This window comes from Scophthalmus maximus, chromosome 16 (assembly GCF_022379125.1).
Source record: "Scophthalmus maximus strain ysfricsl-2021 chromosome 16, ASM2237912v1, whole genome shotgun sequence".
NCBI lineage: Eukaryota > Metazoa > Chordata > Actinopteri > Pleuronectiformes > Scophthalmidae > Scophthalmus > Scophthalmus maximus.
Genome location: NC_061530.1, coordinates 3,288,138 through 3,300,642, shown reverse-complemented (window position 1 = coordinate 3,300,642; position 12,505 = coordinate 3,288,138). Strand labels below are relative to the sequence as shown.

The 12,505-nt window shown below is 41.4% G+C and overlaps 1 protein-coding gene across 7 annotated transcripts in view; it reads right to left on the bottom strand.

The window, feature by feature from the left end:
* Positions 1-12,505, bottom strand: part of llgl2 (LLGL scribble cell polarity complex component 2) — a 48,407-nt gene that overhangs the window by 27,319 nt on the left and 8,583 nt on the right. For all 7 annotated transcript variants that reach the window (XR_004785646.2, XM_035612461.2, XM_035612463.2 and 4 more), the window contains 2 exons: positions 5,050-5,169; positions 419-516 (listed from right to left, as the gene is read on the bottom strand). Coding sequence is in view for 6 of the 7 variants with exons in the window: in XM_035612461.2 (XP_035468354.2) it covers positions 419-516; positions 5,050-5,124 (173 nt within the window). In the remaining variant the exon portion in view is untranslated. The remainder of the gene's footprint in view (positions 1-418; positions 517-5,049; positions 5,170-12,505) is intronic.

The window sequence follows — 12,505 nt, the reverse complement described above, 5'->3', positions numbered from 1 at the left end:
GTGTCTGATCCTAATTGTGGTAAAACAATAATAGAGATTTATTGAAAAATTACATTATCAAATGATATGCGTGCCACATAAAAAGAACAGAGGTTGGTTTGTTGACTCATATTGAATTACTTACTTAAAATAAGTGCTAATGAGAACCATTGATTCGGATTTGATGGTCTGTATTTATTGCGCTCTTTCAGTCTTTTACACCGAAAAGTCACATTGACCTATTCATACTCACATTAATACAGCGCTTTTATATGCAGCACTTTTCTTTCACACATCATTCATACTCTGGCAGAGCAGCCGGTATGCAGGCGATTTAGCTGCATTACAGCTGTCCATAAGAAATGCGTGCCTCAACTTTAAACATGACACTCAGATTCCTACCTCATAACCATAAACACATAGGTTGAGTGAAGGATACAGTTTGATGGCCCCAGAACGGTTACCAATGGCCAGCAGCTGCAGGGAGGGACTGTACCCTAAAGCGCTGGGCTGGTGGGGGAAACCATGCTCTACTGTCTGAAGGAGAGAAAGTGGACATACAAGGGGAGGTTGAGACTGAGCCTTGACAGCAGGAACAATGACAGAATCAGACAGAGAATGGAACAAAATAGGCAGCAGATAAAAGCAAGTGGACAAGAAACAGGACGGAGTACAGAAAACGCAAATATTAATACAATTGTCTAAAACTCAGCTGGAATTGCCGACTTACTCTGTCAGTTAAATCCGAACTTAACTTTCTGTGATGTTGTTAATATCAGTGTTTACATCAGGATTTTTTATATCATTAATTGGTGAGGGTACACTGCCAGAGAAGGAAATACATATAGCCTCTATGTCAGATTTAGTAAAACGATGCATACTTATGGTTCCATTTCATAAACTTGAATCATAATGAGAAACAAACTTCAATTTGAAGTATAAGTTTCCTTAATCACCTGTTTATATATAAATACCTATCTCCTCCATCAGTCTGTAGAACTTTCAGTGAAGTGAGCAATCAAGAAGTGCAGTTTCTAGTTTGAAGCATGCGTGCATTGTTGGAATTCTCCAACACGCCATTACACAGAACTTGCATTACACAAGCTCTTTATATCATCTGAGTTATTATGACAGGATAGATTCACATTTTTCCAGTCCTCAATAGGACGTGCAGAGAGCACAGATCGAAAAAAAAACACTGCTTGGGCTTGATTTTGTATTTGGTTCACACAAATTCTCCTAAACACACTGAACAGTTTGCACACATCTTTTTAGTTGCAAGTGCCAGTGAAAGGGTTGCACTGCCAAGGCCTGGTTTTATCATAAAATGATATTAGCTGCTCAAAGCAAACATGAATATGTAGGACAAGGGGTGGGGGAAAGTTTATTCAATCCAATACAATTTAATTTGTATAGCGCCAAATCACAAAATACATGATCTCAGGGCACTTAACATAGTAAGGTCCAGACCTCACAATATTAAAGAGAATCCCAACAGTTCCCACAATGAGCAGATACGTGGCAACTGTGGGGGGAAAAAACTCCCTTTTAACAGTAAGAAATCGCTAGGAGAACCGGACTCAGTTGTGGGCGTACATCTGCCGCGACCGGTTGGGGTGAGAGGGGGAGAAGAGAGAGAGAACAGTTGTATGACCGTTGCTATAACCTCTGTCAGACTGATTAATAACCAAAAAAATAAACTTGCAATGACGGAGTTAGGAAAGGGAGGAGTGTTTTCTTCTCCAGAGTCAGTGCTATGCTAGCACTAGCTTAATTTCAAGAACTTGCATATTGTAGTTCAATTATCATTTTCACATTGATCGATATTGATATGTATATCAGGGTATAAATCAAATCACTTTTTCTGTCAAGCTTAAAGGTTGTGAGATGTGAAGATATCATTATATTTAAACCTAAGTTAATTTTGATTTAAATATTATTTCTTTTCTGTTTTGAACATGACAAATGCACTGTAGAACATCATACAACTGCTGCAAATGCTTTCGACACATTTTGTAGTCCACCCTACTACTTTGCTTCTAAATTGCCAAAATACCTCCACACTACCAAATTCTTCAGACCCATCTTTTAAACAATGTCCTCGTCTTTTGAGCCTTGGTCTGCGTCAGTCTGGGTTTTTTCTTAGGTAACGCTGTTGTACGAGTTAACATTTTCTGTCGTCATTTTCTCTTTTATCTTGCTCTCACTCCTGACGTACTGATGTGCACAACCACAATAGCCCAATAATTAACACATGAGCTGCTGCCGGTTGCTTCTCCTACGTTCTGCTATGTGCGTCAACCTTACGTGGCTGTAAGTCTATTCAAGCCACATGATTGGTTCTGCACGGCACTATTCTCATTGGGCTCATGTGCTATTTGTGTCCATTGTCAAAACATGGATGGATTGAGTACTATTGATGTTGTATCGATCATGTCTTATATTTCTATAGAGCGCAACATTAAGTTTACAGAAGGGAAAATCCCTTTCACATTCTCCATTGACCATTGGACGGTGTCTGTGATGGTGATGGGCCTCTGGGTCGTTGAAATTGGCAAGATTGTTGTTCTCCAGAGGCTGTGGAGTCCTCTCTACTGCTGCAGGGAGATGGGGGGGCGGGGGGGGTAACCGGGGTGTCAAAGGGAACATGAGAGGAGGTGGAGGGAGGGTTGTCCTGTAGTGGAGTGTCAAACCTGTTGGAGAACAGGTTTAGCTCGTTGGTAAGTTCCTTTGTCCCCTCCACTTCTCCTTAGGGCCTTTTCATGGCAGTGATGTTTCTTAACCCAATGTCTTGAGTTAAAGCTGCAGTCAGTAGGATTGAGATAAGTGTGGACAATCTAAAGACTCCTGCTGTGTGAATGCACAGGATCGACTGCTGCCAAAGCACAGCGAAGCACTTTTTGCTGAGACAGATCATGTTAACCTGGATTTGAACCAACAGTCTTCTAGCTGGGCGGCTACAACGCAGCCCACTGCGCCAAGGTGATCTCGCTAGATAAGTGTCATTTTGTCAATGAAAAAAGATTGGCAGCAATCACAGCTTCGTTGGCCAGCTACAGGCCAGTTTTTGCTCAAATCTTCATATTTAAAAATTAATATAAAATCAGTGAAATATGATAGAGGAGGGCTCAAATATCTAGACACATCGAATATCTGCAGGAAATGCGCTTCTAGTTATATCTGATGATGAATGGGGAAATATTTGTAAATTACAGTGGAAAACCACAACCTAACACAGTTGGAGGGATTTTGGGTGGAAAAGCATCATGAGATTCTTCATTACCCCTGCTCAGAAGAGGCCTCAAGGTGTTGGAACAAATTGCTGGAGGTTATGTGTTTCAAACGTAGCCAACTATTATCATGTCTTCTGGGACAAAACCTTTCATCTTACTGGCATGAAATTGAGGATTTGAGGATTTCATGCCTGAGGATTTGCGATAACACTGCAGGTCGGCTGTAGCAGGGTGTTATGGTAAATGGAGTCCTGTCTCTGTTTTCAGGCATTGGTGTGTGCATTATCAGAGACTAGGCTTTCTCTGGTTAGAGTCTGTATGGCGAAGCACAACATTTCCACTCAGTCATGTCGCCGTCGGGCATAGTAGACTGCACTCCCTGTATTCATGCTGTCTGCTGACCAGGGCAGAAAGTTTGTACATCTTGTTGTTAAGTGAGCGTACATTCCCCATCTCCTCTCCATCCTCTAGTTCCTCACCATCGCTCTTGCTTGTGTCCTTAGTCTCCCAATCCTCAACTCCCAATTTTTCTGTCAGAGGAGCTCTTCCTCTGAGTAGACCACAGCACGTTGTTGTTTGTTGGTGGTCGCGGTGTTCGTTGACTTGCACATTGTGTAAAAAGAAAGAAAAAAAACGCCAAAGTAGGCTGGCACTTTGTGCAAAATATTAAGAAAAATCCTCCAGGAAAAGTTCAGAGGGGAATCAAAAGTTTTAAAGACAAAAGTAAAAATTTGGAGACTGAGCTGCTATGTGGGGCTGCCACTCTCTGTGGCGCCTGCACAATACATCTCTACATATCAGAATTTTTTAAGCATTTAACTTTTATTTGAATTCAGACACTTTCAAGCCGTGAGGAAAAGTTACGCCCTGCCCGTATGTTTGCTGGCCCTCCACACACAACATTGTCAGAGCTGTAACGGTATGAAGCTTTAACATCGCGGTTATAGTGACCAAAATTATCACAGATCAGTATTATTATTCTGTATTTTTAAAATATGATGAAAATGTTCAAGAAGATACATAAACCTTTCAAAAGAACGTCTCATTGTTCTTTTTTTGAAAAAAAGAGACTTACTGCGGCTGCATTGCATACACAAAAATCTTTTCACAAAAATCCTGTCTTGTGCAGAGCTGTGCCTGTGTTTGATTCTGCTTTACAACATAACCAGCATGAAATAATCAGATTTCAAATGAAACAAAACTTTTCATTTCTCTGATTCAATTATCTGCCCTCATTGACGAGGCTCCCTCTCTGCATTTACTCTGTACCTGATCGACCACCGGCTCTGTCCCTCTCTCCCTAGCGCACAGGAAAGGAAACTGAAAGTGTGTTGTGCGCTGAACCTTGACAACTGGGAGACGGTTGCTAACTGAGCTGGACGGTATTTACTGGGGAAATCAACCGCGGCGTTTAGGATAATTAAAATTTGAAACGATAGAACTAACCGTCAGCAATTTCACCGTGGTTTATCGTGAAACCGGTAACCGTTTCATCCCTAATCAGTACCTCATGTACAACACAACACCTTTGATACATTTCATGTAAGTGAGACAGGCTCCTGTTGTATGTACTAATGTTACAGTAAGCAGGTTTATACTGTGATACACATTCTCCAAATAACCTGTTTAACCCAAATTCTCAGCGTCAAGAAAAACTTAAGTAAATTAAGTATGTAATCTCATTGCAGATTCATTTTTTGGCGAAGTCTGCTCATATGATTTTTTAAGTCAGAGACTTTCTAGTTTTGTTACTGGGACTAATTTCTATATCACCTGTTGTGATGCATTACAAACTTTATGTTCAGTTGAGAAATCTTATGTGTAAGGGTTCACTTGCCTTATTGAACTGGAAGAGTTCCTGTTTGAGTCGATCTCTCTGGGACTCCTGACCGTGTCGCCTAAACCTCTTCATCTCGTTTCTGCACCAGTGTGGAGCCTACAGGCTCACTGATGGTCGCTGCATGAAGTAAGAAGAGAGGACACACATATAAAGAAGAAGGGAGAGGAAAAAAAGGGATCTTGTGTTAAAGGTAGTTTCATCGGTGGTAAGCACTTATTGCTGTAGTGTTACTACAGCAGTGGTATTACAGCGTAAAAATTTAATTTCTAGGAGCAATTTTGAACATGCTTGTCAAAAATCATTTTATATTTGTTTAAGGTGTGATCTTTTTACATAGTTGACAGAGGACAAATGTTGGCAATCAAGAAATCACAACTCAATTAAATTTTTCTCCATATTTTATTGTGACATGCATCTTGTTATGTACAGAAATGGGATTTAAAAGTAAGCTAGCTCACGAGGTCAGAGCAATTTCTGTAACACACAAGTCTGTTCTGAATCTTGAATACATTTCGAGGGTGTCACACCTCTTCGTACCCCTATCAGACCCTGTCAGTCTGTCAAATGTGGTTTTCATAGAAACTACTTCAGAGAGAAGGAATAAGAAGGGATTCAATGAATGAAGCAAGTCAACTAAAAGCAAAGCAATAACAAGAATAAAATAACCATTGTAAAAGACAACATGTATTAGCTGGTAAATAAACTGGTAGATAAAGGCTCCACATCATACAGACTTAATATCATCACATGAAAGAGAGGTTCAACCACGGAGCAGCATCCGGGCGCCTAAGCGTCATTGTGCTCATGTCTGCCAGCTCACTGGCTTCTTCATTCATAGTCCAGTGTTAGGTGTCACAGAGACTAAAGAAGCTCAGACCAGAGTGTTTCAGACAGAGGGACAGGAAAACTCATGACTGCAGTCAAACCACATGATCTATAAACACCTGGGTCATGAATCACAGTTATTCATCTGAACCAGCTCATTTCCCTTGGTCCAAATTATACACTCATATCAGCAGGGATGTGTCACACTTGTCCAGCTTCCTCAAAGAAGGAGTCAACATTAGTCTTTTACAAAGAACTGGTATAGCAGGCTGACTTGACCCAGTAGTTACTGGACTCAAAGTGCACTGAACACACATTTCTTTATAGGAGACATATTATACATTTTCAGTTTTTCCCTTAAAGGTTTTGTGTGTATGTAAAGGGTATGCAAAGTTAAAAAGCCCAAAGTCCTGTTGTGCATTGATAGCAGCAGTTTTGGCAATTAGCAAGACATTAATAATTTACAATGATGAATATGAATATTCACAAAATGATTACTGAAATTTGTAATTCGGGGCACCACCCTACCACTAATTATCCAAACCTGTGATCTCAGTCTCAAAAGGGTGTTCACCTGAAATATCAACAGTATTTGTGATATTGATATTCCAGATTGAACAGGGAAGGTCGTTGAATTCAAGCGCTGACTCTGTCAACTAGCCTTCTTCACAATAAACATAGAAATAATACTAACAAAACTTCTCTTTAAAGTATAACAGAATGTATTAACAATAGTGAAATCAATCAATTAACAACCAACAACTCTAGTGATAATAAATTCTGTTATACTTTAAAGAGAAGTTTCTTAGAATTATTAATATCTTGCTAATTGCCAAAACTGCTCCTATCAATGCACAACAAATGACGTCCCGTGAGGCTCTGAAAATACAAACATTGGGTTGTATAATAACAACTTTGATGACCTTTAATTTGAAATTTGGAACTGATAAATTTTAATTAATTTAAAAGTCGATAGTCTTGATTTTTTTGGAATCTTGATTTGATGGTTAGAATTAATTAAAATAAAATTGATAGTTGATTTAACAATCTATTTTTGTAATTTCATTTGATAATTTAATTTTAAACTTTGATTTAACAATTGATTTTAGGATTTTTGATTTGATAATTGGATTTTGATTTAAACATTTAAAAATAGATTTTTGTTAACTTTGAGCTGATAATTTTAAGAAAATTGTCTGCATAAGAAAGTTTCTCATTCTTTTCTAAATTCTCAACATTAGGTCTACTTCCTCCTGCCAAGCATAAGCACAGTGTGAGTTGTTATGAGAGTACACTAGTGGTTTTTAGTCTATGGTAGAATCTTCCTAACTTACACTAAATCTCTAAGACAGGTGCAGAAACACCAAGCTAACACTGTAATAGAATAGATTGAAAGTAGCTAACAGAATACTGCTGCGTGCAAGCCACAGGTTGAAACCTCTTACCTATTACAGCTCGTTTCTAACAGAGTAACAGACCCACTGGGTGGGGCGAATTCCTTACACAAGTAAGACGGAGCCCCAGACATCCCAGGTGGGCGGAGCTGAAGTGCTCCAGAGTCAGATAGACCCAGCCCTAAGGGGGTGGTTGCTGATCTTATCCACATCTCCACAAGTGGGCAGGATATGCTCAACAACTACGATGTGAGCCAGGGTAATGAAAAGATACAGGAACTTTTGAATTATGCTAATAACCCGGCCGGGAAACCAGAACGCACCATCCAGGATGTGGTGGCGGAATGTTCCTGGTCTTCCATCACAGAGCTCATCTGCAGGCCACAAAGAATCACAAACCCAAATCGCCCGTCTGCGGAGTGAGATCTCCAGACTACAGAGTGAGAACTCCAGTCTGATCATAGACTGTATATAAACATGGAGGTAGCGTCAGTGACGTCACCCATTGGTTTCTGCAGGCCGGTTTTGAAGCCCAAAGTGGGCTGTTCCGCAGCGGCTCAGCCGTCGCCATTTTGGCAGGGCACGACTCCTTTACCCGGCTAATCCAAATATGGACAAAGAGGTGGAGAGTGGGTGAGCCGAATAGAGACCAGTCGCTGAAACACACCGAACTACCGCGAAGCTGCCATGTTAGCTGAGGCTAAGGAGCTAGGCTCAGAAGCTAGGCTAAATGCTACCTTCCAATGCTAGCCGGCGCTCGCGGGCTTGGGTGCTCGCCGGCGCCGTGGCCCTGATGCTGCACACGGTTTGGGAGTGGTAACAGTCGGTCGTCCCAGCCAACGTTACAAGTGGTAGAAAAGACATGAAAATACGATTGATGTTACTAAAATTATACTACACTATCTTAAAAATGCCTCCAATTTTTTTATAATGTACAATGGTTGTAGTTTTCACCACTATATTTTAATTCTAATAAGTTAATGCAAATATAATTTACGAGCAGATATATGTGGTGAGTATTATTGGATTTATAGTTTCGTTGTTTTTTTTTTCCGGCGAAGGCCAAGCGATAATTAGACCACGCCCCTAATTATGCAGAATTTCAAACAGTAATATAATATAAATGGGCGAGTTATAAAAAAATTCATCCCCCCCAGAGTTGTCACGAAGGGGGGGGATTAGCCATTGGGACCAAAACCGTTTTTTGAACCAGGCTGTAAACATGTTTACTTATGCTGTAAAGTTGGGCATTTTAAACTGGGGCTCTATGAGGATTTACTCGGAGCCAGCCTCAAGCAGGCATCTAGTGAACTGCAGTTTATTGCACTTCCGCATAGGCTTCATTTCTCAGCCTCAGAGTTGGCCCCTTGGTCTGCACTTAAGGAGAGTGTCAAATAGTGTTTGCTGAACTACGATCTGCTCAACAGGAAGCCGAGAACAGGTGCAAAGGGCCTGGCAGCCAGCTGAGTACCGTTGCCAAACGGCTCAGAACTGGTCTCTCCCAACGATCGATACGACCAAAGTGAGGAACCTCGAGCTTGCAAGCGAGGCAATTCTGTCACAGAGATTTCGAATTCCTCCAATTAAGGGATGAGACCACGCCAGCCCAACAGGAGATGCATGTCAGAGCAGAGCAGCCCCTGACAGCACCATCTCCAATCTTGTCGTCACTAATGACTATCACGCGCCAACGTCGGCCCGCTCATGGTTCGGAACCCCACGACACGGGACCACCATCAGCTAGTGGGAGGATGACTGAGGAGTAAATGAGACCCCCCTTGCTGTGACCAGGTTCATAGTGAAAGACCTACAACCCTTTACAGAGCTCCAGAATAACATTTATTTACTAGGAGCGCTGTAGGCCCTAAATGAAAATTTTAGGGGCACAAGCACAAAATTTTATGGCCACACTTTAAAATCGGCCTGCAACGCAATTATCCACATTATAATGAAAAATAAAATTGCAGCGAAATAAATTTAAGACACCTTAACTTCGATAGAACTTCCCTAGAACTTCGATAGAACTAATTCCATCCATGTTGGAAGAATTGGGTCGTGCCAAACCAATCATGTGACTGGAATAGAGTTACAGCCACGTCAAATGAGGTTGACCCACACAGCACAGAGTGTAGCAGAAGCAGCCGGCTGCAGCTCACATGTTAATGTTTGGGCTACCGCAGCGTGCACATCAGTACATCAGGAGTGAGAGCGAGATGAAGGAGAAAATTAAGAAAGTAAATGTTAACTCGAGTGACAGCGTTACCGAAAAAGATATCCCGACGGACACAGACCAAGGCTCAAAAGACAAAGACACTGTTTAAAAGATGAGTCTGAGGAATTCGGTAGTGTGGAGATATTTTGGCTATTTAAAGTCCAACAAGAAGCAAAGTAGTAGCGTGCACAGCAAACTGTGTGGAAAGCATTATACAGCAGCAGTTGTATAATGTCCTACTGTACATTTGTTAGGGGTGTAAGAAAAAAATCAATTCACTAGAGTATCGCAATATCATGTTTTGTGATAGTGTATCGATTCACATAAACACTATAAATTTTAATTATTACTTCATGTGCAAAGATTCGTGGCAAGCAGTGGTTCTTTTTTTGTGTTGTGTTGAACCCTGACCGTTAGATGGCAGTATGCAGCCATTTCACTCCAACGTAACAACGGGAACTGGAAGTAACCAAAAAAACCACTGCTGTGCTAACAGAGAAGTTGTTGTTAACTTAGCGATAGCTGCCCATGGCTGCATGCGAAAACGTGAGACCGGCTCCCCCGGCGCACAGAGCCTCCACTCAAGCCAATGAAGGATGCTACTTTGGTAATGTCAGCATTCGTCATTTAGGGCTGAGCGATAAAACAACAACGTTAATTGTCTTTTCCTCGATAGAAATTTAAGACACGTTCATATAACTACGATAGAGCTAATGCCGTCTATGTTTTGACAGGCAACACGAACAGCCAATGAGAATGAGAAAAGCGCCGTGCCGAACCAATCATGTGGCTGGAATAGAGTTACAGCCATGTCAAGTTAGGTTGACGCACACAGCACAGTGTAGCAGAAGCAGACACCTGCATCCTGTTTATGTCTGGGCTTCTGCAGCGTGCACATCAGCCCGTCAGAATTGAGAGCGAGATAACAGAGAAAATTACCGCAGGAAATGTTAACTCGAGCGACAGCGTTACCGAGGAAGACGTCCCGACGGACACGAGGCTCAAAAGACGAAGACGTGGTTTAAAAGAAGCGTTCAGTAGCGTGCGTTGCAAACTGTGTCGAAAGCATTTGTAGCCCCGCATTGTACAGCAGCAGTTGTATAATGTTCTACAGTACATTTGTCATGTTCAAATTCTCACAGAAAATAAATAATACTTAAATATTATATTATATTTCCATCTCACAACCTTTAAGCTTGACAAAGTGATTTGACTTATATCGTGATATATAGCGATATCGATCAATATGAAAAAATATCAAGATACATTTTTTTTCTCCATATCACCCAGGCCTACTTACAGAAATTTCAATGTGCTGTTTCATTGACACAATGTGACCATGACTTTCGGTCTGGACGGGGCCGCAGAGTAGGTGAAAGGGATAAAAGTAGGTATGAGCGTGAGTGATCGATTCCTCGAGTAGTCCTCGTTTCAAATGAACTTGAATGGTGAACAACGGCACACAAGTTGTCCTTTTGTGTGTGTGCGCACGCATCACTCCTTGCTTCTGCGCTTGACCCGAGACACAAACAATATATTTTTGGAACCAGCACTTCGCCTCACCATCCTAGAGAAATTGTCTGACCTACCCGACGGGTTTACTGTGCAAGACATGCACGGGACAGCAACGTAACAAGCACAGAGGCACTGGAGACCCAGCACCTGCTGACACCTCTGTGCCAGCGGAGCACGTCTTCTCCACAGTGGGACTGATCATAAAAAGAATGCGTTCTCGCCTTTCTCCCGAACACGTTGACATGCTCGTTTTCCTGAGCAAGAATTTTATTCATGTTAAGTGTTCAGAAAAACAATGTTTCCAAATTTTCTTTTTTGTGTAAAGTTGAGCTAGTTTTTTTTTGTTTTTTTTACCGTAACAGGCCGACAGCGTTTGTACGACGTTAAGTCAAGTAAAGTGTGACCCGCGAATTTATGTACTTTATATAAGTTATTTGTTCAAAATAGTGCTGTTCAGTGTTCAACAATGTACAGTACAGTACGAGAAACCATTTTTTCCTCTTTTTTAAATAAAGTAATTTTTCACCAAAAAAAGGGTGTATGTTTCATAAATTTGTATGATTGAATTTGTTCTCATTCAAACATAGTGTGATGAAGGGCTAAAAGACTTTAAACCAGTTCAGTTATTTTTTATAATGAATATTCCACAACAAACCAAAACCATTGGTATTGGTATAGGTCCAGAACTCCACAGTACGGTGCATCCCTAGTACAATCCATGAACAACTGGCCTCTGCTAACATCATGGAGACTGATTTACCATCAGCAAGTGCCATGAAACTGTCTCCACCCACTGTTCTGTGACTTGTCTCCCAACTAAAGCTTGCCTGCCCTCTTATCATCTCACGAACAACCTCAATCATTAAATCCTCCCCGTCTACTGGTACAGTGCCCCCTTCACTGAAAGTTGCCATAATCACAACAACCCTGAAAAAATCTGGTTTAGACTCTGGTGACAAAAACAACTGCCGACCTATTTCCAATTTACCATTCATTTTCGAATGCCTTGAGAGGGTAGTTGCATCTCAACTCCAGACCTATCTTGATAACAATAACCTCTTTGAACAATTCCTATCTGGCTTTCGCCCCAAACATAGCACAGAAACAGGCCTGGTTAAGCCCAACAACCTCCTATGTGCAGCTGATTTGGGTCTGCTCTCCATCCTCATCCTCCTGGACCTGACTGCAGCCTTTGATACTGTGTTACATGAGCTCCTAATGGAACATTTGTCCAGCATTGGAATTGGGTACTGTGTATTGGGCACTGTGCATCACTGGTTGGCCTCCTACCTGGCAGACGGGACTCATTTTGTAAAGATTCAGAATCACCAGTCAGAAAGCTCCACAGTCTACCACAGAGTTTCACAAGGTTCAGGGCTGGAGCTACTCCTGTTTGTCATTTACCTCCTTACTTTTGGTAACATCTTCTGACACTGTTATGCTGATGATACACAGCTTTAAATGTCCACCGAGCCCACCTCTACTCTCCCCTCCAGTACCCTCACGG